The following is a 25,762-nucleotide window of genomic DNA, read 5'->3' as shown; positions in this document are numbered from 1 at the left end:
CTGAAAACCCCACACTATTTGTATATTATAATGATTGAGAACATGTAACAATACATAGTACAATACTCCTCACAAGTACTCAGTACTATCTCCACCTGTTACACACAAACTAGCTCAGATCTGATGCCTCAAATATCCTCCACTGTTTGCCTGCCTCCACTGCGCAATCCTGCATGAGAATAATTATGAATGGCTTAAGCAAACTCATATTTCCTTGGCTGAACCACGCAATCCTCATTGGAAATACTCAATCCCATTGATTGTGTAAGATCTCATGCACAACTATAGTCACAACTGATAGCAATCTCAACCTCTAACACATGTCTCCACTGAACTGTCCATGCACTGAGTTAACTGATGTATTCTTTAGTTGCTTTATGAGTTAATAATTAGTGAATTAATTAAAAATTAATTCACATCACTCATCACTAGTGTATTCTGTAGTTAGACTAAATACAACTAGTTCAACCAAGTCAAACTGAACACAACTCCATCAACTCCTCAATCAACTCCACCAAACTCAATCACTTGAGTTCTAACTGAAGTCCATCATGCAATAGCTCAACTGACCCATAAGAAAAGCATATTTCCTTCTGACAGCTTCATTTGCCACATCCGTAGCTCGAACTGAAGTGCTCCAAGAGGATAAGATAATGTTTATAGTCCAAATATTATTATGAGCTAATAATATTCGACTATTCCATTTTTAGCCTGGTAGTCTAAAAATAGAAACAGCCCATATGTATAAAAATAGAAGTCCATCTATTTTTACCAACATGACCAATCATCCACAAATAGCATCCTGCAACCCATAGACCATGATCCATATGTCTAAAAATAGACTTTGCGCCAAAAATAGCCTGCAGGCCCACTTAGTGAAGGCGACTCCTTTCCACTAAGCTCCATCATCTTGTTGCATTTTCAACACTCCCTCTCAACAAGATATGGATTATCTGCAACCCCTATCCTGCAACTCTGGAATGTTCTACACCCAACACATTATCCTGGTCCACTTGCTCCAACAACACTTGGAACAAAAACACTCCCAATTGACCACTATGTTGGGCTAGGAACATACTCTGATGTTGAAGCTCTACCTGTTGCTGACAAGTGCTCTCTCTCTGACATCTGCGCTACTGCAACATCTCCATGCATCTCACACCATTGCACACTTCTCTGTGCCACCTAGCATGGTGCAAAACACTTGTGCCTCTCGCATTACTGTAGCCTGCTAGCTATGCGCTGTCCTGGGATTCCCTGCACTTTCGCTCCCTCTGCTGCTCCATCCGCATCCGTCTATACCCAACCAATCAGTTCCTGCTACTACACATCGGGGCTCCCGTAGCAAGGTCTCATCCAAGAGGTTGGGTACCTCAAGGATCCTGCCCCTCCTCCTTGGGACGATCACTCTATATCACCCCACCTCCTACCTAGAGGTATGGCTGCATGTGATCCCTCAGCCCACATGGCTCGAAGTTTCCCCCTACTGGAGGTCTCTGCATGAGTAGATGTCTCTACTCGATCTCCTCTCATCTTCCCTTGTTGTGGCTGCTCCACAACATCCTGAAGCTGTTGCACCAATCGTGGCTCCTCCACAATCGTCTGAGACTTCTTCTGGCTCTACATGTTGAGAGGTAATATACGCTCCCTCTCAACCACCAAGTCTCCATCAGTTGCCTCGCTGCTCAAGGCTTTGCATGCATCTTGAATCTCAAGAGCATACAGGTTCTTGACCCGTGAACCAATATGCTTCACCTGTCTAGTGATGATGTGTCTAATGAAAACATTTCCCTTACTGAAGACTACATCATAGCCTCTGTCTTCCAGCATCGTGATCGACACAAAGTTTCTCTTCAGTCCTGGTATATACTTGACATTGGTCAAGGTAAGGCGAGCTCCATGCTCCCTCTAAAAAATAACCATGCCTACACCTGAGACACTATACTTCTCATCATTACCCATCGCTATGAGTATCTGGAGATCTTTCTCCTCCAAAGTACTGAACAAACTCTTGTCACCGGTCTTGTGGAAAGAAGCTCCACTGTCAAGAAACCAACCACTTCCCACCATGGATGAAACCATGCATGTGAAGAGTGTGAAATCCAACTCAAACTGTGAAGCAAGTGCCTCACCTTCAGTTCCTTCCCCGGAGCCCTTCTTGGATTTCCTCCGTGGACAATTTGCAGCATAATGGCCCACCTCATGACAATGAAAGCATCGCACTTTTGATTTTTCAACTTTCTTCCCATCATTGGAAGAACTGGATTCAGAAAGAGAAACCTTCTCCTTCCCCTTCTTCGCCTTACTCGCTAAGGCACAGTTCTCCTCATCATGCATGCATGAAGAACTGTCTCTGGTGCTCCGTCTGATCTCCTCCTACACAATATCAGACCAAAGTCTCTCCCATCTTGGCAATTTCTCCTGACCATTGACATAGTCCTGATAGGAATGCCAACTCTTCAGAAGACCAAGGAGAGCCAAGCTCACCAAGTCCTCATCATCGACAGTCACCCCCACACTTCCCAGCTCATCCCAGCATTAGGTGAACTTCGTGTAGATACTCGGGCATACTGTCTCCATTCTCACACTTAATGTTTCTGAGTTTATCCTTGAGCGCCAACTTCCTCTGGTCACTCTTGATTTGGAATAAATCTGTCAACACTTTCCACATCAAGTATGGAGAAGCCTTTCCATGCAGGCTGGACACAATGTGATCCTTCACGCCCTCCAACAGAATCCTTCGACACTTTTTTGTCTTCTTTTTCGAAACCTCAACGTGAGCAGCATCAGTAGGCTTCGGGACCTCAGCCTCTATGAACTCCTTCAGCCCATTGTCATCTAGCACCACCTCCATCCTGTCTTTCCATTCAATATAATTCAAGTTGCCCTCAAGAGCATACTCCAATCGCAATCCGTTGAAAAACATTTCAACTTTGACACCAAGAAAACACTGCTGCAAATTCGAATTCCACCAGCTCAGAACTCAACCGCTTCTGATCTGAAATTCGTGAGAACAAAGTATTTCTTGTACAAAGATTGACTGTATGGGCTTTTACCGGATATCTCACCTTCCAAAAGAAGGATGAATCCAGAGGCTACTTGGCCCGATTACAGACTCTGCCTGAAGAAATAAAATGTAATCACTTTCTGAATAATAGATCTGATGATCAACTCTGCTCTGATACCATGTAGGAAATTTTGAATAATATGAAACTTATTCACAGAGATTATCCCAATTATACACTATTGCGGAATACATGCATAATACATAACCTCCTCTACGTTGATCATCAATTTTGCGGAATTAAAAACAATGAAACATCAATCGCATGCGCACATTAACACAATATGTAACCAGGGGAAATCATATAGCTGAAAACCCCACTCTATATGTACATTATAATGATTGAAAACATGTAACAATACGTAGTACAATACTCCTCACAAGTACTCAGTACTATCTCCACCTGTTACACACAAACTAGCTCAGATCTGATGCCTCGAATCTCCTCCATTGTTTGCCTACCTCCACTATGCAATCCTGCATGAGAATAATGATGAATGGCTGAAGAAAACTCGTATTTCCTTGGCTGAACCACGCAATCCTCATTGGAAATACTCAATCCCATTGATTGTACAAGATCTCATGCACAACTATAGTCACAACTGATAGCAATCTCAACCTCTAACACCTGTCTCCACTTAACTATCCATGCACTGAGTTAACTGATGTATTCTTTAGTTGCTTTATGAGTTAATAATTAGTGAATTAATTAACAATTAATTCACGTCACTCATCACTATTGTATTTTGCAGTTAGACTAAATACAACTATTTCAACCAAGTCAAACTAAACACAACTCCATCAACTCCTCAATCAACTCCACCAAACTCAATCACTTGAGTTCTAACTGAATTCCATCATGCAATAGCTCAAATGACCCATAAGAAAAGTGTATTTCCTTCTGACAGCTGCATGTGCCACATCCGTAGCTCGAATTGAAGTGCTCCAAGAGGATAAGATAATGTTTATAGTCCAAATATTATTATGAGCTAATAATATTCGATTGTTCTATTTTTAGCCTGATAGTCTTAAAATAGAAACCGCCCATATGTCTAAAAATAGAAGTCCATCTATTTTTACCAACATGACCAATCATCCACAAATAGCATCCTGCAACTCATATACCATGATCCATATGTCTAAAAATAGACATAGTCTAAAAATAGACATAGTCTAAAAATAGACTTTGCGCCAAAAATAGCCTACGGGCCCACTTAGTGAAGGCGACTCCTTTCCACTAAGCTCCATCATCTTGTTGCATTTTCAACATATTGTTGGGCCACTGTGTATTATTATATGTTATTGATTACTACTACTGAGATCATAATTTATGGCTGGTGCTTTGGAGAGTCTATCACATATCATCATATGATATGCATTGTTATTATCTTGTTGTCATATAAGGCACATATTATTGATAATTTATGTCATATCATGCATAGAAGTGAGCCATTGTGTTTGGCCATTATAGTGAGTGTATATTTCAGCCATTCATTCTAATGCTTCATCACTTGGTGTCATTTATCAATAGTATATCTCATTGATAAAGCCTTGTACTATGCTCATGAAATCATGGATTGTTATTGTAAATCATTTGGGTCATGAGCCATGATTGGCATATGTTGCATAATGAGTCATGAGAGTTGGTTCAACAATATATGGGTTTATGTTGTCTTTGTACAATAATGTATTATCATTTTTAGAAGCCATATAATAGGCCCATGAAGCCCTGTACTCTATTGCATATCATTTGGTCATATTCATTGGTCCATGAGGAGTAGAATCTTACATATGGGATGAGGCAATGGCAGTGATATATATGTGTACTGATATATATATATATATATATATATATATATATATATATATATATATATATATATATATAGACACACAGACACATTCACCCATGGAGATGTTTGCATTTAGTGGAGTATGGTTGGTTATGCTATTGTGACCTTGTCATCATGTAATTGTTGCCAACATATTTTCCTCAAAGGATGTTATAGTTGCTCATTGAGATAGGAGTGAGAGATGTTTCTTCCAGATATTCATTGTTGTTTCTTATGTATGAGTTTTCTATTGTTAGATAGTACATTTTGGAGAGGATGTATTTGTTTTAATTGCTTCACAGTTGGTTGGATATATGTTGTTGATGTTATGGAGTCAATTAGAGTTGTTGCTTCTAGTTGGTAACATTATGTTGTTGTTTCTATGTGTTGGTAATTTGATCTGTTGTTACTATTATGACATGGATTATGTTGCTACTGCTTCATGAGAGAAAGCATGTGTTTTAGTTATTGTTGTTGTTGGTTATTGTTAGGTTTCCTTGGGAGTTATAGAGTTTATTGTTGTGATTGATAGGATATGTATATTTTTTCTCTAGTGTGTTGTTGATTAGGCATAGTTTGCGTCCAGGGGGAGTTTAGTGCACATATTTTTTAGTTATTTGGGGGAGTGTTGTTGTTATTCTTATATTTTTGTCTTTCATTGCATTGTTCATCACTTGCATATCATATTGAGTGGAGTATCTATTTCTTTTATATATCTCATTGAATGGGGAGGAGCATATAGCATTTGTCCTTGACATGTCTAGCCTTTTGCCATTGATTTCAAAGGGGGAGAATGTTAAGATGGAGATCAATTTTCAAATGATAGTTGAGATGGTTGGATCAGATGGGGTTTCCATGAATTCCAAAGGGGGAGATTGTTGGCAATGATGTGTGTTCCAATGTTGCAGATGTAATGTTGGTTGGCATTGATGTCAACCTGGTAGCATGGGTTGCAAGAGAGTTGGTTAGCACTTGTATGTTTGGCTATTGGTGTCTTGTATGTGGTTGATGTGTTGCACTAATCTTAGCATGTTTACTAGCATGGAGATGTGAGGATAGAAAATGTTTTTGTTACAGGTGGATTGTGTGTATATGTTTTTTCGTATGTATCTGATGAGCTATGATCTATGGCTTATGTGGGGTTGATCTATGATAGATGGTTCTAGAGTAGCTTGTCTTATGTCTAGATGTTTTTTGTTGATTGGTTTCTTATGTGGAGATGTTATGGTTGTGTAGATGGATTTCATGGCAGGTGCTCGATTGATTACAGGTGTTTGGCTATGCATATGATTGTTTGGTTATACAGTGTTACCGAGGATGTTTCCCATGGTATTTGTTATGGTAACTAAATGGTTTACCTTGGTATTTGATTAAGAATGATTAGAGTATTACCATGGTACAATTATTCTCAGTATTTTCATTTCCATGGTATTGCTATGTGTGTGTGGAGTAGGTTGGCACGTGATATTACCTTGGTGAAAATAGTCATGGTATTGATATAACCATGGTATTTGCCCATGGTATTATTTTGGAGATTACCATGGTACATGAGTCTTTGGTATAGACATAACCATGGTATCTTCATGTGGTATTATTTTGGAGTTACCATGGTACAAGAGTCCTCAGTATTGACATAACCATCATATTTTCTTGTGGTATTGGTTTCAAGATTACATGGTAAAAGTGTCCTTGGTATTGACATAACTGAGGTATTTTCCCGTGGTATTGGTTTGGAGATTACTTTGGTACATGTGTCCTTGGTATTGACATAACGGAGGTATTTTCATATGGTATTGGCTTGGATATTACCATGGTACAGGTGTCCATGGTATTTTCATCTGGTATTCACTTGGAGAATTTTTTAGAACAATCTGGATTTTACTTATGTAAAAAAAAATATTATTGTTCGTTGGTTGACTTGAGTGTGTGAGAGCATGCGATTGTAAGGGAATTGAGATTGAGTAGAGATTGTAGTATTTTGTCACATATTTTTGAAGAGTTATATCAGAGAATTGTATGCACAAACCAGAGATAGATTTGAGAAGAAGATTAAGAATTTGTGTGTTATTTTGTGGCAGAGAATTGGCAGCTTGTGGTGTATTAGAGAGAATATTTTTGTTGTGAGAAGAAGAGAAGAATTAACCTCCTTTGGGTTATAGTTTATGATCCAGATTATATGTGTAGAATGATGGTGTTGTTTGGTTTCTCATGTTGAGAGGATTGAGAACCCATAATGAAAATGAATTAAACTTGGTTCGCATGGAGGAAGTGAAGACGTGGAGGCTTCATAGTATAAGACAATGATTTCAAGGATTTAGTAGAAGGAACATATTTCTCCATCCATATTCCAATTGGTGTTGGGCAAGGATCATTGGTCGTGGGTGCTTCCAATGGATAGATTTCCATATATCCATTAGAGAAACACATTTCCTATCCGACAGGTGCCAACATACTATGAAGGAAGTTGAGTCTTCTAGATTATGGTTATAATCTAATCCATGTAAATTTGTTCAACATATTAATAGAATAATTGTGCAGCGCAACAACAGGGTGGCTTTATCTCGAAAGGGTTTCCACCATAAATACATGTGTCTTCATGTGTGATTATTAGTGTTAATTCTTTCAATGATTATTATGCTTTAGGTTTATTGTTTCTTTCATGTTTTGAGAAGATAATATTGTGGATGTGTGTTGCAAATTAATAATCTGAGAAAAATATTTAAAAATGATATAAATGCCATCACTATTTGTTCACACCCCCCCCCCCCCTGAGTAGTGATCTAGTTTCCAACAATTAGTATAAGAGTCGGTGCTCTTCAAGGAATATTGACCACTTGGAGAGTAGATCATGGATCATGGTGAGAAGAAACAAGATGACGTCTCAAAAGACAAAGGGTTTGAAGAAAGAAAAGAATTAGTCCATTTCAAGTGAAGCAAAAAAATCATAAATCTCAGCCAAACCAGTTATGTCATGAGGTAATATCTTGAAAGAATTTTTGAATTATGATTTTGATGATTCAGTTGAGTTACATAGGTTAGAAGAAAATGGTGTTACTATTGTTAATGCTGAGTATGAATCAGTAGTGGTTGTAATAAAAGAATTAGTTGCTCAAGTGGATAGACTAACAGTTGCATGTAGAGAACATGAGAAACTGGTGCAAATTTGTGATGAGAAGGAAAAATTTCTCAAGGAGGAGCTCACATCCTTGAGGACCCATCTAGTAGACCTAAAAAGAATTGAAGAAGTAATGTCCAACAAGCAAAAGGAAAAGAAATATTATGTAGAAGCACTAAAAAATGTAGTAGATAAATTGAGAAAGCAACTTGAAGAAAAAGACCAGCAACTTGAAAAATTTAACAGCAACATAGCAATGAAAAGATCAAGCCCTAGCCATCAAATAGGAGAGACAAGTTCGGATGTAGGAAAGGTCAGCACAAAATATCCAAAGAAGCCTACAACGAAGATTTTGAGCAGCCATGAAAATATTGGAGAAAAGAGGCAGCAAAGACGAGAATCGAAAGGAGCTTCTATGTCAAGAAGATCATATGCTCCTAGAGTAGATAGTCGCAGAGTTCAAAGGAGAAATTAGAACTCATTTTTCCCTTTGATGAATGAGATTGAGTGTTTTAACTGTCACCAGTTTGGACGTGTGGCATCCATTTGTAGGAGAAAATTGGACACATCTATGCAGCATCTTGGAAAGAAAAGAAGAGGACCCTCTTTTAGGTATACAAGTTTTTTTAATGGTTTATGTTATGCTTGTAACCTTTTTGGACATAAGGCCATTGATTTCAGATCTAGTACAAGAAGATGGAAACCTAGCATGAGCAACAAAAGATCAGATCCTTTGGCTTCTTATCTTGGTCATGTAGAGTGTTATATGTGTCACAACTTTGGACACATGGCCAAGGATTTCCAGATTCCTAGATCCATGAGACCTTTGGTACAAAAGAAATAACCAAAGAAGCATGCACAACAAAGGAACCAACCAGGAGCTATGTGGAAGAAAAAGGAGGAACAATTAGGAAAGTGTGGTATTTCTCTTTGTTCATGTGATGAGGATGATAAATGGTATATTGATAGTGGATGTTCACATCATATGTTAGGAGATAGGAGAAAAATTCACTTCTTGAAGAGAATCAAAAGTGGTCATGTTGTTTTTGAAGGGAGTGAGCCAACAAGAATATTGGGAAGTGGCAAGACCAACCTTGGTGAAAAGAGGACCAATGCAGACGATGTATGGCTCATTGAGGGTCTTAGGCACAATATTCTAAGTATGATCCAGATGGTTGATGGAGGTAACGAAGTGATCTTCAACTCCAAAGGTTGTTTCATTTAGAAATAAGTATCAAAGAGGGTGATAACTAAATGAGTCAAGACATGTGACAATGTTTATGTATTGAAGGGAAGAGTAAGCAAAGAAAGGAGATCAAATAATTACTCTTCATCTTCATATTCTGAGTAAAAGAGACCAACACAGATTGCAGTATACTCTTGCATGATAGATAGTTTAAAGTAAAAAATGACTATGAGGCCTTCATAGGCTCGGGGGGATTATATGGCACATCTTTGTTTTGCATGCATTTAGGTTGTGATGATAATGATGCTTATCTCTTTGATTGTGATTTCTTGATGATGGATTTTTTCTACTGATCTTGTTTTTGCTAATGTTATTGTTATTAGGAAGAAGGATGACACATGCTTGTTGGAAATAATACTGAGAGGGGGGGGGGGGTGAATCAGTATTATCATATCAGTAAAACCTTTCCAATTTCATACTCAGAAACATATACGCTACTTCAATTAAGTGAACCCGCGTGTACACGCTACTGTGTCTAATGCAACTAGCGTATATCTAGAGATCTTATAATTCAGTTAGCTTAATCTTCAGTAAATACATCAGAACATTATTAAGCATATTAACAGTAAACAGGTGCAGTATAACAGAACATAACATCACACAAGAGCCACACACATGAACACCATGATATAAGGTGGAAACCCAATGTGGGTGAAAACCACCTGCTGCAATTCGTCTCTTTCTTCTTTAATAAGAAACTTCTTTTACAATGTACTGGTGCAGTCCTTTACCAGTACGCAGGCTACAACCTGCAGAGGGCTACAACCCTCTCTCGTTTTCCAACTACTTCTGGAAGGGAGCTACAACCCCCTCAGCTCTTGTACTAGCCGATCCATTTACTAGTACGTAGGTGCTGACCCTACAACCTTCTTTCCTTCAGGGACCATGTTTCATCAATTTTCAGACTGGATCCAAGAGTACAAAACAAACATTACTGCAATACAATCATCAACTTATACTTGCATCATAATTCATTAAACAACCCAATACTGAATCACTGAAACCCTGTCATCAAGAACACAGAACCCAAACCAGAGCCCAGAACTCTGCAACAACCACCAGAATCAACAGCAACCTGAAATATCAAATCTTATTATGCATATGCTACTTCACTGTACCAAAACCGCGTGTATACGCGCTTTCTCCAAAGGCAACCCGCGTGCAGATCTAGAATTACTTATGCCTTCGCTGTCAGATCCAACCCTTGCCAAGCGTCCCGAACAGATAAACAGTAATACCAGATCTTCTCACTTCGTCAGACACTCAATGCATACCCTTTGCCTAATGATTTCTACTTATATAGCCTTAGGCCCTTCACAATAACACGGGCCAAAACCATAGTAACACAATACCATCAACTTCAAAACTAGGGATCGACACGTCCATCGAGACACCATGGTCCAAAACCATAGGCACAACTTCCAAGGACTAACCGTCACGGACAAAAGATAAGTTTTCCACATACACGCTCTTTTACTGAAGCCAACCTGCGTGTACACGCGACTTGGTATATAGCGAACCTGCATATACGCGACTTGGTATATAGTGAACCTGCTTGTATACGTGACTTGGTATATAGTGAACCAGCGTGTATATATTTTCTCTTCATACTTGTAGTTTGATCATCAATTCCTTGCTGCTATCCTTCTGCACTATGATTTGTCATCAGTGTGATTTGCCATCAAGGACAACACTTGTCTCATAATGCCAACAATGCTCAGGGTGAGCACCTCATATGTCTCCATTGTTTTTCAGTGATATTAATGGCATCATGGTTCCTTGGAGGAGTTTAATATATATTCCATGATATGTTCTTATTTGACATGAGGTTGTTGCGGGAGCTTTCATTTTGGTTGTGCATGGATGATATGTTACCTATATTAGCTGAGATGCATGCATTTTGGTTTGATGAATCATGCATGTGTTGGTGCCTTTGAGTTTAGTATGATGGTTGTGTATGGTTATAGTTTCTTGCATAACTCATGTTAGAAATTTTAAATTTATATGGAGAGAATATAGAATTTGTTCATGATTGATGCTTTTCATATTGTTGTTGTTGCTACAAATGGTGATCTTGATGATTTTCCGTGATGGTAGATGATGCTTATATTTCTATGTATGGTTGTTGATGTGACGTTGTTGTTGGCATTACATCATTATATGCTTATTGTTGCTACCAGTTTTCTTATCTTGTAGAGGTTCATCAATCATATGATGGTTATTGTTGTTGCCATGTATCGATACATAGAGTTGATCTATTTAGCTAATTGGTATGTTATATTTATGATTCATGATGATGATATATGTTGTTGGTTCATCATGTTGTTGATGCATACTATTTTTGGGCCATTATGTATTATTATGTGTTATTGATTACTATTGTTGAGATCATGATTTATGGATGGTGATTTGGATAGACTGCCACATGTCTTCATATGATATGCATTATTATCATCTTGTTGTCATATAAGGCACATATTTTTGATCATTTATGTCATGTCATGCATAGAAATGAGCCATGATGTTTTTCCATTGTAGTGAGTGTATATTTCAGCCATGCATTATGATGCTTCATCACTTGGTGTCATTTATCAATGGTATATATCATTGATAAAGCCTTGTATTATGCTCATGAAATCATGGATTCTTATTGTAAATCATTTTGTATTGGTCATAGAGTCATGAGCCATGATTGGAATATGTTGCATAGTGAGTCATGAGAGTTGGTTCAGCCATATATGGGCTTATGTTATCATTGTGAAATCATGTATTATTATTTTTAGAAGCTATATAATAGGTCTATGAAGCCTTGTACTCTATTGCATATAATTTGGTCATAGTCATTGGTCCATGAGGAGTAGTCTCTTGCATATGGCTATGAGGCAATTGCAGTGATATATATATATATATATATATATATATATATATATATATATATATATATATATATATCAACCATGGAGATGTTTGCATTCGGTGGAGTATGGTTGGTCATGCTATTGTGACCCTGTCATCATGTATTTGCTACCACCATGTTTTCCTCAGAGGATGTTATAGTTTCTCATTGAGATAGGAGTGAGAGATGTTGCTTCTAGATATTCATTGTTGTTCCTTATGTATGATTTTTCTACTGTTGGATAGTACATTGTGGAGAGGATGTATTTTTTGTTGTTGCTCCAGAGTTGGTTGGATATTTGTTTTTGTTGTTATGGAGTCAATTAGAGTTTTTTCTAGTAGTTGTTCACATTATGTTGTTGTTTCTATGTGTTGGTGATTTGATCTGCTATTACTATTATGACATGGATTTTGTTGCTACTGCTTCAAGAGAGCAAGCTTGTGTTTTAGTTATTGTTGTTGTTGGTTATTTTCATGTTGTCTTGGGAGTGAGAGAGTTTATTGTTGCTATTGATAAGATGTATACATCTACTCTAGTGTGTTGTTGATTGGGAATAACTTGTGTCCAGAGGGGGTTTAGTGCACATATTTTTTAGTTATGTGGAGGGTTTTTTTTTATTCTTATCTTTCTGTGCTGCACTCCATTGTTTATCACTTGCATATCATATTGAGTGGAGTATCTATTTTTGTTGATATAGCTCATTGGATGGAGAGGATCATATAGCATTTGTCCTTGATGTGTCTAGCCCTTTTCCATTGATTTCAAAGGGGGAGAAAGTGAGGATGGAGATCAGTTTTCAAAGGGTAGTTGAGATGGCTGGATCAGATGGCGTTGCCATCAATGCCAAAGGGGTAGATTGTTGGCAATGATGTGTGTTGCAGATGTAATGTTGGTTGCCATTGATGTCAACCTAGTAGCATGGGTTGCAGGACAGTTGGTTAGCACTTTTATGTTTGGCTATTGTTGGCTTGTATGTGGTTGATGTGTTGCTCTAATATTAGAATGTTTACTAGAATAGAGATGTGAGGATAGAAAATGTTTGTGTTACAGGTCGATTGTGTGTATATGTTTTTTGGTATGTATCTGATGAGCTATGATCTATGGCTTGTGTGGGGTTGATCTATGATAGATGGTTCTGGAGTAGCTTCTCTTATGTCTAGATGTTTTTTTTTATTGGTTTCTTATGTGGAGATGTTATGGTTGTGTAGATGGATGTCATGGTAGGTGCTCGATTGGATATAGGTGTTTGGCTATGAATTGGTTATGCATATGATTGCTTGGTTATACAATGTTACCAAGGATGTTTCCCATGGTATTTGGTATGTTAGCTAAATGGTTTACCTTGGTATTTGATTGAGGATGAGTAGAGTATTACCATTGTATAGGCATTATTAGTATTGGTGTTACCATGGTATTGGTATGTGTGTGTGGAGTAGGTTGACATGTGATATTACCTTGGTGCAGATAGTCTTGGTAACTATATAACCATGGTATTTCCCCATGGTATTGTTTTGGAGATTACCATGGTATAGGAGTTCTTGGTATTGACATAACCATGGTATCTTCCTGTGATATTTTTTTGGAGTTACCATGGTACATGAGTCCTTGGTATTGACATATCCGTGGTATTTTCCCATAGTATTGATTTGGAGATTAACATGGTACATGTGTCCTTGGTATTGACATAACCAAGGTATTTTCCCATGGTATTGGCCTGCAATTACTATGGTGCAAGTGTCCTTGGTATTGACATAACCAAGGTACTTTCCTATGGTATTAATTTGGATATTACCATGTCCAGGGTATTGGCATAACCATGGTATTTTCCTGTGGTATTCACTTGGAGAATTGTTGAGGATAATTTGGTTTATATGTGTGTGTGTGTGTGTATGTATTGTTGTTGGTTGGCTGACTTGAGTGTGTGAGAGCATGCCATTATAAGGGCATCGAGAGTGAGTAGAGATTGCAGCAGTTTCTCACATAGTTCATAGTTATATCAGAGAATTGTATGGAGAAATAAGAGATAGAGTTGAGAAGAAGATTCAGAATTTGTGTGTTATTTTGTGGCCTATTAGAGAGAAATTTTTTATTGTGAGAAGAAGAGAATAATTTCACTCCTTCGGGTTAGAGTTTATGATTAAGATTATATGTGAAGAACGATGGTGTTGTTGGGTTGCTCATGTTGAGTGAATTGAGAACCCAATATGAAAATGAATGAAACGTGGTTCACATGGAGGCAGTGAAGGCATGGAGGCTTTAGAGTAAACAATGATTTGGAGCATTCAGTGGAAGGAACATATTTCTCCATCCAATCGGGGTTGGATAGTCTAATGGGTGTTGGGTGAGGATTGTTGCTCATGGGTACTTCCAGTAGATAGATTTTCGTAGATCTACGAGAGAAACATATTTCCTATCTGATAAATGCCAACATATTGTGAAGGAAGTTGAGTCTTACGACTTATGTTGTAAGCTAATCCATGTAAATTTTTTCATCATATTAATAGAATAATTTAGTAGTGCAGTAGTAGCAGGGTGGTTTTCACCCGAAAGGATTTCCACCATAAATACTTGTGTCTTCATGTGTGATTATTTATGTTGATGCTTTCCATGATTATTATGATTTGAGTTTATTGTTTCTTTCATGTTTTGAGAAGATAATATTTATGGATGTGTGTTGCAAATTAATAATCCAGCAAAAACATTTAAAATTGATATAAAGGCCATCACTAGTGATTCACCCCCACACCCCCTTACTAATGATCAAGTTTCCAATAATTTTCTCCAGAAATCCCTCAACAGGTTGGTGGAGACAGAAAAATTCTTCAAGGGATGGTGAAGGAATTCTAATTCATCCAAGCTTGGTTTGGTTTTGTGATCTTGGGCCGAGTTTAGGTGAGATCATAGTAGCATGAGGGTAGAAGTGGTTTAAACTCTATATTCCCTTGCTTGTTTATGTCTTGGTTTGTCCTATGAGATCCCACACTCATGCTTGGAATATGGCATGGGGGTGATTAGCTAAAATAAATATTTGGTTCAGCCCAATCTATGGTCTGGTGGTACGTGGAAGTCCCTGACTTGGTTGGCTTTTGCATCATTTAACTAGACCTATTTCTCTATGGAAATATATGAAGAATTTTTATTGGTTAATATGATGATTAGATGGTTGTTATGTCACGGTTACTATGATGATTATTTTCTAGCTATAAACATGGATCTGTTATATACTCTAGCTATGTCTTGTTCATTAATTGATATTTATTTGGTTGGTTGATGAATGCATGAGATAAAAAAATGTTATTGTAGTTAATAAGAGAGAGAATTATACCTTCTTGGTGAATCTTAGATAAGTTTCAAGCCCCTATGTTCTTATATGCATTCATGAGCTATGGATTTCATGTTCAGTATATGTTTGACGAAATTATTATCATGGTTAGGCCTAGTTAAGTCAATTCATTGACTAAGTTTTGTATGAATAGATTTGAATTGATGTTATATATCATTCTAGAAAGTCTCATTAAGTTTTGGGAAGTGGTTGGGAGTCAGGCCCTCATAAGGTGGCATTGATTTCAGGGTTCCATTCTTAGAATTGGCAATTATGGGTTGCAGCCGCTACCTTCTAGGCTTATGCATGCGAATGGAGGCCTACAATTGCATGGAGGCCTTGTCATGCATGCAAATGGGGGCCTAGATCACTAAAAAGTCAAGTTAGCTTAGGGTTTGGGTACCTGGAGTGGTTGTTTATCTCCTGGGGGTCTTGTAGCCCTTGAGGGAGGTTAGTAAAGTTTCAAATTTTCGAATCCACTTACTTAATGAAGTTAGGAGGTCAAGTCATCTCATAGTATCCCTCAGATCATGTTTACGCTGGAAGGATAGTTAATGTGGGTAAATGTGGGAGGAGGTGTTACAGATTGGTATCAAAGCATGGTTCAAACACTTGGACCAAATGGGATAGATGCATGTGGTTATGCATGCAGTGTCATGGTTTTGGTTATCATCCATGAGGTCATTGTATGCATCTAGGGTTGTCATGCATGATGTCGATATGTTGATATGATTATGTATATACATGTATCCTACTAATCTGGATTGATTTTTTAGATGAGATAGCCTCCCCTGAACGTCATTGAGGTATGGTTTTTATTATGGTATCTATTTTTTTATCTAACATGGCATGTTTGCAGGGAACATGATTAGAGATGACAATAAAAATGGTGGAATATACTTCACATGACTCTCCCTACAAATCAGTTGAGCAGCAAGGAGATGAATATTCTCATGATATAGAAGATACATTAAGGAGTTTGAGGGCAGAGATCAAAAGTTGCATGATAGAAAATGACAGGTTTGTTGAGGCTTAGGAAAAGTAGGTGGAGGTGAATGCAGTGATCCTTTATATTTTTAGACTTGCAAAGATAGGGACAACTAAGGATTAGTCAATAACAGGAATAGAATACTAATGGGGCATATGGTAGTAGGTCTCAGTTAGGATACAAGTTGGATAGAGGGGACACAGTCAGAGGTGGTAAATTATTGGATACACCTGACATGATGACTGGTATGTATGGGTTTCATTCTAGTTCCTCATCCATGAGACATCATCAGCATCGTCATCCTTATAGGAGGAGAGAGTACTTGCCAAAGGAGTTCAAAAAATTCAAGCCTCCTACATTTGATGGAGAGATGAAGAAGTTAGAAGAGGCAAAGGCATGGTTGCTTGGTGACAAGAAATTATTTAGATTTCATAACTATCCAGAGAACATGAAAGCCAAAATAGCTACCTTCAGTCTTAAAGGGAAAGCATATATCTGGTGGGGATATGTGAATAATTTTAGAGGCATTCAAGAAGAAGAGTTGATATGGGATGAGTTCAAGAGACTCTTTAAGAAGAAGTACCTATCTAAAAGATATTACAATGATAGAGCTAAGGAGTTTTATGACTTGCATATGGGTTCTATGAAAAATATGAGTATACTAGTAGGTTCCTAGAGTTATTGAGGTATGTGCATTACCTCAAGGATGGGAAAGAAAAGATTCAAAGGTTCATGAGTGGGTTTTCAACAACATATAGAGACCAAATTAAGTTTGATGAGCCTTGGCCATTGGAAGAAGCCATCGAGAAAATGAAGCATTTTTATGAGCAATCAAAGCATAAAGTTGATCATAAGCATGATTTGAAGGGAATGAGAAATCTAAAAGGAAATAGCCACCGAAGTGGGGAAGACCTCTAGATGCAGGTGAGAAAGAAAATGTTTCTCCTTACAAGAAGCATAATTCAACTGAGAAGGGACATGCACCTCAACCTAGAGAGAATCAGCGTAGAGGTGATGGTAGGGGACCATTGTAGTGTTGGATTTGTGGAAAATATTATCACAAGAAGGATTTACCTTTGTACCAAGGTGGCAAGACTCAGATATACAGTTCTAAGGAGGCACAAACATTTGGGGATGTTGGCCATAACATTCCTCGTATTTATGTAGTTGTGGAAAAAAAGTAGGCAGATCATTAGGAATTCATTAATGAGATGGAAGGTAAGCTTTGTGATCAAGTTATTTCTATTTTGATTGACCCTAGATATAATTATAGCTATGTTAATCCTGACCTGATGGATAAGTGTGGCTTGAGAAAAGAAGTGCATGGAGAGTCTTGGTTGGTGTAGTTGGGTACAGGTACTAAGCAGAGAGTTCATCATTGGGTAATAGCTTGTGAATTTGAGCTGAATGGTATGCCTACATCAACACATCTAAATGTGCTTCCATTGGGATCATATAGTATGATTTTGGGTATAGATTGGTTGTACCTCCACAGGACCAAAGTAGATCGTTATGACAAGGCTATTGAATGCCTGGATGATAATGGGAAAAAGATAACCTTGCAGGAAAAGAAAAAACCTACATCGGTGAGGTTGGTTACAACTATGCAGGCTAAGCGTAGTTGTAAGAAGGGGTGTGTACTATTTTTAGTTCATATTTCTAGTGACAAGGGTAAGGATTTTTAGGATGTGGAAGTCCTCAAGAGGTACCCTTTATACCAGTAGTTTTAGGATGTATTTCCAGCAGCGATTTTAGAGTTTTCACCTCATAGGGAAGTGGACTTTTCTATTGATTTGGTACTAGGAGAAGCACCAACATCAAAGGAACCTTACAGGATGAGCACTCTAGAGTTAGTAAAATTGAATTTGGAATTGAAGGAAATGCTTGAGAAGACATACATTAGACCAAGTGTATCGCCTTGGGGTGCACCAGTATTGTTCGTCAAGAAGAAGGATGGTACTCTCAGATTTTGCATTCATTAGAGGTATCTAAACAAGGTGATGATCAATAACTGGTATTGATGAGTACTAGTATTGTAGCAAGGATGCTACAACTCCTAGGGTTACCAACTTTACTTCTTCAACCAGGGTTCGTAGAAACTTGGAGGTGACAGTGTTGTATACACAAATAGATGTAATGGGTCCACTCTTTGTCACTATTGAGATGGGGTAATGGAACACTAGCCTTTCTAAAACCATCCTTCTATTGATTAGAAGAAGTCTCATTACCAATTTAGAGAGGAGAATTTTACCCTAATTGAGAGAATTGAAATGCCACTTACTGTAGTAATGAAATACTGAAAGAAATTCCTATAAAAACAACATAACTCATCTAGATATTTGTTAACATACCTTGCTTGCAAAAGAACTCTAGTTTAACACATGTGAAGTCTTAACTAGTCTAAGAATGAAGTCTGATCTAAACAAGCACTTAATTGCCATATGCATGAATAAATATAAAGACATTTTTTTCTTTATCCTTTTGTAAAAGTGTAAATGTTAATCCTTCTTGGTTGCACGGTAGGTGAGATAGGTGTGGAGGGAGATGAGTGCAATGGTTCAGATGGCTTGGAAGGCAAGCAGGGGTCTACTCCTAGCTTTAGTGATGTTGTTTCACAATTTGGGCTCAAAACCGGCCACTACAGGTTTTCCTACAGGATGTGCTAGTTCACTTGCAAGATCCCCTGTTTTCCTATAGGAACAGGCCGAAAGCATAGGGAGTGGTTTAAAAGGTGGGATTGAGCTTAGAAAAGGTGAATAAGGAAATAATAAGGCAAGGAAGTGGTAGGGAATCACTCAGAACCCTAACCAAAGCTTTATGATGGTTGGATTTGCTCAATGAGCATGGCAAGTTTTCCTTGTAAAACGATAATTCAAATTGAGACCTTAGTGGATTTTGGCAATCATGTGTGGATATGGTTCAGCTAAGGTGGATGATATGAGGTCTTCCTGATATGATCCATTAGAATGCGGAGAGGATGGACCGTACGCGCAAGGGTTTGGGCTAGGTTAACCGGCGTACCATCGACCTAGGGCACGATACCTGCCTGGTTAGCCTACTCTCCGTCGCGGTCACTAGTCTGGAACCTGCTGCAGCAATCCCGTAGCTACCTTGTCTGTCTCTGTCGGTGCGGTTATCGTGTCAGTTATGGATGCCCCTGAGCTGGATGCGGTGGATTATTCGGCGGACCCATCGCCGGATAAGGTAATCTTTGGTCAGCCCTGTTTTGGTCCCCGTTCGCAGTTTTTACCATCTTCCTCGTCAGCTGGTCCCGGGTTCCATTCTCACCTCTCATCTGAAGTGCCCTTTGTTTACCGGAACAGCCCTACCTCTGCCGGAGTTTATCCGTCTGCGCCGCTGCCCTTCGAGGTCCCGCCACTCTCGCCTGGGTCCTTACAATTTTTGGCCTCTAACACTCCTCCATCTCCCTCTTTCGAACCATCCGCTCCGCCTCTACTCTCGGTTCCTATCCCCCCGCCGTCTGTTAACCCTTCTTCTTTCCCATCTGCATCTGGGTCGCGCCGTTCAGGATGTTTTGAAACCCCCGCGGTCTCTACGCGACCTGCTCCGCCCCCTGCGAGAGAGGGCATCACCAACCCTCTGGTTGATCATCCATCGGCCCCTCGATCTGGTAAGAGGAAGGTTCACTGTGTGCGTGCGACATCTAGGGCTATATCAATTAAATTTGACGAATCGAAGCCGTTGGGGGAATATATGGACATTGCGAACACGGTTCTGGTTGGACACGTCAGGGGCAGAACGTATTCGCGTCAGCGGCTCATATCATGGGTCAAGGAGATTTGGGGCGGTGTATTGTTTGATCTTCCTGAGGTCCACGTCCTTCCCAGAGGCTGGTTCTCTCTCAAATTTTCCAAGGAAAGTCAGACTGATTTGGTTCTGGGGCGTTATTGGCATATTGAAATGGCCCCTGTTCTTCTTAAGCGCTGGAACCCTCTCTTCGAACCAGAAAAGGAACAGCTTGGTGCGGGGCCGATTTGGGTTCACCTTCCGGGTCTCCCCCTTCCCTTCTGGGCCGAAGAAGTGTTTATTCAGGTCGGCAATGCTCTCGGGACTTATTTAGACTATGATCGCACATTTGTGGAATCTGGAAGCCGATCACTGGCTCGGATTTTGGTTCACCTGGATACCCGAGAAGGTCTTGAGGAGCAAGTTACGCTGCAATGGGGCAGATGCATCAGGGTACAGCTCTTGGACTACGAAGGAGTCCCCTTTCGCTGCAGAAGATGTCATAAAGTTGGACATCTTGCCAAAGACTGCCCCCTCAACAAGAAAGCGGACGATACCCCGAGGCACACCCCGACCTCATCCAGGATGGCTTCACCAAATCCTTCGAGGCCTCCTTCTGCTGGCCCCTCCCCCGTGACTTCAGCATTCATGGAAGCTTCTGGTATCGAGCGTTCATCGCCTCCTATCACACGTGCTCGTTCGGCGGCTGAAGCGGGTATGTCCTCCGAGATCTCTGTTTCTCATGTTCTTTCATCGATTGATGTGATTGAACCCTCATCTCCTGTATCAATGATTCAATGCCCCCTCAGATCTGCTCCCTCTACCTCTGTGGATCCTATCACCACCACTCATCCCCTCTCGGATTGCCCTACCCCGTTTCCATCCTCCCCTCCGCACCCATACTTCCTTCGTCCTCGGCAACCTGCTAAGGACCCCCCTATTAAGTCATCCGGGTTGGGCATTGTTGTTTCAGAAGGGGGGGGGACGTGCACCAGGGGGAGGAAATCTCACCTATCTAAAGCCATTAAGATTGCTGGGGCCGAGGTAGTCTCTGGCAGACAATCGACCATAGATGGGGTCCTTAGAGCAGGGCACACCCCGAGAGGTGTCCCCCCATGAAGTGCCTCTCATTTAATTGTAGAGGACTGGCTAGTTCCTCCAAGAAACTAGCCTTGAAGAGGCTCATCGAATCAGAGCCCTGTGACATTATCATGCTTCAAGAAACGCTCTGTTCAGCTGATCAATGTTCTCTTATTCTGTTGTCTCTGATCCCTGGATGGATTATCTCTGCTAATGATGCCATTGGTCGATCTGGGGGAATAGCCATTGGCATAAACCCCCGAACCATTAAAGTATCTGCTAGCTGGGGGGGGGCTGGCTTTATTGGACTGGACATCTTCTCGGCCGACCTTGGCTTGGACCTTAGAATTGTCAATATCTATGCTCCGTGTTCCCAGCGAGAAGCTTTCTGGCAGAACCTTCTTCATCTCCCCATGTTGAGCGAAGATCATATCATATTGGGAGGTGACCTAAACTTCTCGTTAGGCTTCAGGGAATCATGGGGTTCGGATGGCCATATTGACCCCATCACTGATTTCATGTTCAACCTGCTTGAGCAATCTAACTATATAGATGTCCCAATGCAGCGTCCCCTCCCCACCTGGAGGAATAGAAGAATAGGGGAAGCTGCTCTGGCTCGTAGACTTGACAGATTCCTTCTTAAAGGATCTCTCATCCAGCGTGTCCATCTGTATCGTCAATGGGTTGGATCGGGGGGGCAATCGGACCATAACCCCATTTATCTTGAGATTCAGGGGCCTACTAAGAAGCCCAAAGCTCCTTTCAAATTCAATCATACCTGGCTGAAGGATCCCTCGTATATCAAGCTGGTGCAGGATTACTGGACAGCCCACCCCATCAATGATAATGAATCTTTTGCTAGGAGTTTCTGCAGAAATCTTGCAGAGCTAAAGCATCTCTCCATCCTGTGGGCCAAGGAAAAGCTCGAAAGGGAAAATTCGCAGCTTACCCAAATAGAAGCCGATATCTGTAACCTTACAGACGATCGGGGTTTGGGTTTCACCTCATTGGCTGAAAAGAGCAGACTTATTAACCTGGAAGGACAAAAAGCCAGGATCCTCAAAGAGAGGGAGGAGTCTATCCGGTTGAGAAGCAGAGCTCTATGGATTCAAGCGGGGGATGATAACACAAAGTTTTTCCATAGCTATGCTAAGAGCAGGAAGGTGTCTAATACTATATGGAAACTTCCCTTCCCAAATGGTGAGTCTGCAGACAACTTTCAAAAGCTTGCACACCTCGGCACCACCCACTTCAGGAATTTATACAAGAGTCCAAGGGAAGTCGGACTCCTGGACATCATCCATGTAGCTAACCACTTTCCTAGATTTGTGGAGGATGATGATGTGGCGGATCTCACTGGGCCTGTAACAGCTGATGAACTTGAAGGGGTTATGAAGTGGTTCAAGAAAGACAAAAGTCCCGGCCCAGATGGATGGACAATTGAATTCTATCTTGCTTTCTATGAGGTGCTGGGACAGGATCTGCTGAGGGTGGTGGAGGAGAGTCGTACATCTGGATCTATTTATCATGCTATTAACTCCACATTCATCGCCCTCATCCCCAAATCTGATTCCCCTGAATCCTTTGATGATTACCGACCCATATCGCTTTGCAACTGCTTGTATAAAATCATCTCCAAGACCATAGCAAATCGACTCAGACCTATCCTCTCCAGGGCTATTGCTCCCCAGCAATTTGCGTTCTTAGACTCTCGTCAGATACATGAGGCCATTGGACTCGCCCAAGAGGCCCTTCATTCCATTTGGTCCAAAAATCTGAAAGCCATCCTTCTCAAAATTGACCTCTCCAAAGCTTTCGATCGGGTCAGTTGGCTCTATCTTAAGATGATTCTGATCCATCTGGGGTTTCCACACTCCTATATTACATGGATAATGGCTTGTATCACTTCTCCCTCGTTCAGTGTTCTCATCAATGGCTCGGCATCCTCTTTTTTTCACTCTGAGAGAGGTCTGCGACAGGGATGCCCTCTATCACCACTACTATTTCTCTTAGTTATGGAAGGACTCAGTCGTCTCATGGAAGCTGCAAAGAGGAATGGGGATATTGGTGGGCTTGGGATATCAGATTTGTGCTATCTTACACATCTACTATTTGTAGATGATGTTCTTATTCTGCTTGATGGAAGTGTCAGAGACTCCCGGAACTTCTTGAAAATCTTGCAAAGATTTTCTGCGGCCACAGGTATGATGCCTAACCAATCGAAATCCACCATCACATGTGCTCGCACCTCGGTCCAAGAGACCAGGATTGCACTACAGGCTTTTCCCTTCTTGGTGCACTCTTTGGATAGAGGTCTAAAATACCTCGGTTTCAATCTGAAACCCTCATGCCAAAGGATTGCTGATTGGGCCTGGTTGATTGCCAAACTTGAAAAGAGGCTACTGGGTTGGAGCCACAGATATCTATCTAGAGCTGGCAGACTGGTGCTCATAAAATTAGTGCTAGAAGCTACCCCAGTCTTCTGGATGGCACTAGCATGGATTCCTAGGACTATCCTGGGGAGGATACAGTAGCTTTGTAACCGTTATCTTTGGAATGGGAATCAGGAGAAACGTACTTTTGCTTGGATCAGCTGGAAAAAAATATCATTACCTAAGAAGTGGGGTGGATGGGGCCTCAAGGAGCTCCCTGACTTCGCTAAAGCACTTGCTGCCAAGATGGGATGGATCTTGCTCACTAGTCAAAATCTGTGGACTCATGTCACATACCACAAATACATCTGGCCTCAAAATATGATGGACTGGGCACGTCTTCCATCCTGGTCTTCGAAGGGGGGCTCATCTGTTTGGAAGGCCTTGATTGACTCCCTCCCTCTCATTCGGGACAACTTGGCATGGCGAATCAATGATGGAATGACAGGCAGGATTGGCCTGGACCCTTGGAGCAACAGTGGAGGCAGACATATATTAAACCAGGAGATTATAGATTATTTACAAGGCCGGGGGATACTACATTTTGCACAGATCGCTGATCCACTTCACACTGATATTTTTTCACAGGCGTGGAGAACTGCCCACTCTTTGGATCTACCTAACCAATGGCACCAGGAATGGGATCAATACATCATGGCACTATCTGAATCCCATATTCGTATTAAGCAAGGGCCTGATGAATTGATCTGGTGCCCGGCCGACCATGGTACATATGTCCCAAAACAAGGCTACTGTGCCCTCATTGCTCACAGATCTCCGGATCAGGTTCACCCTTGGTGGCACTCCATTTGGAAGTTAAGGGCCACTCCTCGATCTAAGCTTTTCTTCTGGTGTGCGCTTCATGGTATCGTTCCTACCGGTGAACAGTTAACCCGCAGAGCCATCCAGGGACCCTCATGGTGCATATTCTGCAAAAATGCATCTGAATACACAGACCACATATTCTTGTTTTGCCCGACGTTTCAAAGCATTTGGAGGAATATCTGTCAACAGTTGGGAATTACGGGAGATTGGAGCGGCGCTGACCTTCAGGAGGCTTGGTGCTCATGGGCCCGTAGCCACCCGGAATCCAAACTATTAAACCTCCCCCCTGTGGCCATTTGGTATGCATGGCTTGCTCGAAACAGAGCCATTTTCGATGATAAACCTTTCTCGGGAAGCCACATTGAAATAGCAGTCATAGCAGCATACCAGGAACTCCCAGAACCGACCCCAACCAGAACCCGTGTTATTCAGCCTATGCCTGAGATTGACAGATCAATCCCTTGGGCTTTTTTCGATGGTGCATCGAATCAAACAGGGTGTGGCGGTGGATTTGTCTTGCACATTAACGGAAATCATAGATATCTAGCAAAATTGGGTTTTGGTTTTGGAACGAACAATTTTGCTGAGCTCTCTGCATTATATAATCTACTTCATTTTGCTTTATCTCATCATATTACACAGCTCAACATATTCGGGGACTCAATGGTGGTTGTAAATTGGATTAATAATGTGACAAATTGCCATGTACACATGCTCAACAATTTATTTCAAAATACTCTTACTCTCAAAGCAGCATTTGAACATTTTACATGTGTGCATATTTACAGAGAACACAATAGCGAGGCTGACAAACTATCCAAAGAGGCCTCGTCACTTCCCCGAGGCAATGGACAAATAGTGGAGCAGAATGGGTCGGAGGAACATCAGTTTTACCACCGGCCATATATAGATCAGAGGATGCAGCGGGACAACAGTCCCAACAGCTAAATAGTGAACAGAGAACAATATGAACTGCTGATATATTTATGAACAGAAACTTTTTGTAATAGTAAATAGGCTGTAAAGCACAGATCAGGGATGTAACTAGAACTTTTTGTTATGACTCTGAGAACTACCTGAAAAGGTGAATTTTGTATGAACTATGACAGTAATGCCGCGGCATCTGCTTATGTAATTTTCAAAATATTAATGAAAGTTACTGATTTTCCCAGGGGAAAAGATATGAGGTCTTCCTACAATGTAGAAATCCATACA

General features: G+C 40.4%; 1 protein-coding gene across 1 annotated transcript; it reads left to right on the top strand.

The window, feature by feature from the left end:
- Positions 1-21,421: 21,421 nt before the first annotated feature.
- Positions 21,422-25,495, top strand: LOC149142187 (uncharacterized). The gene is made up of 2 exons (XM_089451418.1): positions 21,422-23,113; positions 23,858-25,495. The coding sequence occupies exons 1-2, from the start codon at positions 21,422-21,424 to the stop codon at positions 25,493-25,495; spliced, it is 3,330 nt and encodes a 1,109-aa protein (XP_089307544.1).
- The last annotated feature ends 267 nt before the right edge of the window (positions 25,496-25,762 follow it).

Source organism: Pinus tabuliformis, chromosome X, assembly GCF_031772625.1.
Source record: "Pinus tabuliformis cultivar Carrire ecotype Pingquan chromosome X, CPIR1, whole genome shotgun sequence".
Classification (NCBI taxonomy): domain Eukaryota; kingdom Viridiplantae; phylum Streptophyta; class Pinopsida; order Pinales; family Pinaceae; genus Pinus; species Pinus tabuliformis.
Note: the sequence above shows the minus strand (reverse complement) of the source record. Positions and strands in the feature narration are given on the sequence as shown.

Excerpts from the sequence above, each read along its gene's own strand:
- LOC149142187 (XM_089451418.1), top strand. The coding sequence starts at position 21,422 with ATGCTTCAAGAAACGCTCTGTTCAGCTGATCAATGTTCTCTTATTCTG. Across the intron at positions 23,114-23,857 it reads TCTCCAAAGCTTTCGATCGG|GAGAAACGTACTTTTGCTTG; the intron begins GTCAGTTGGCTC and ends AATGGGAATCAG.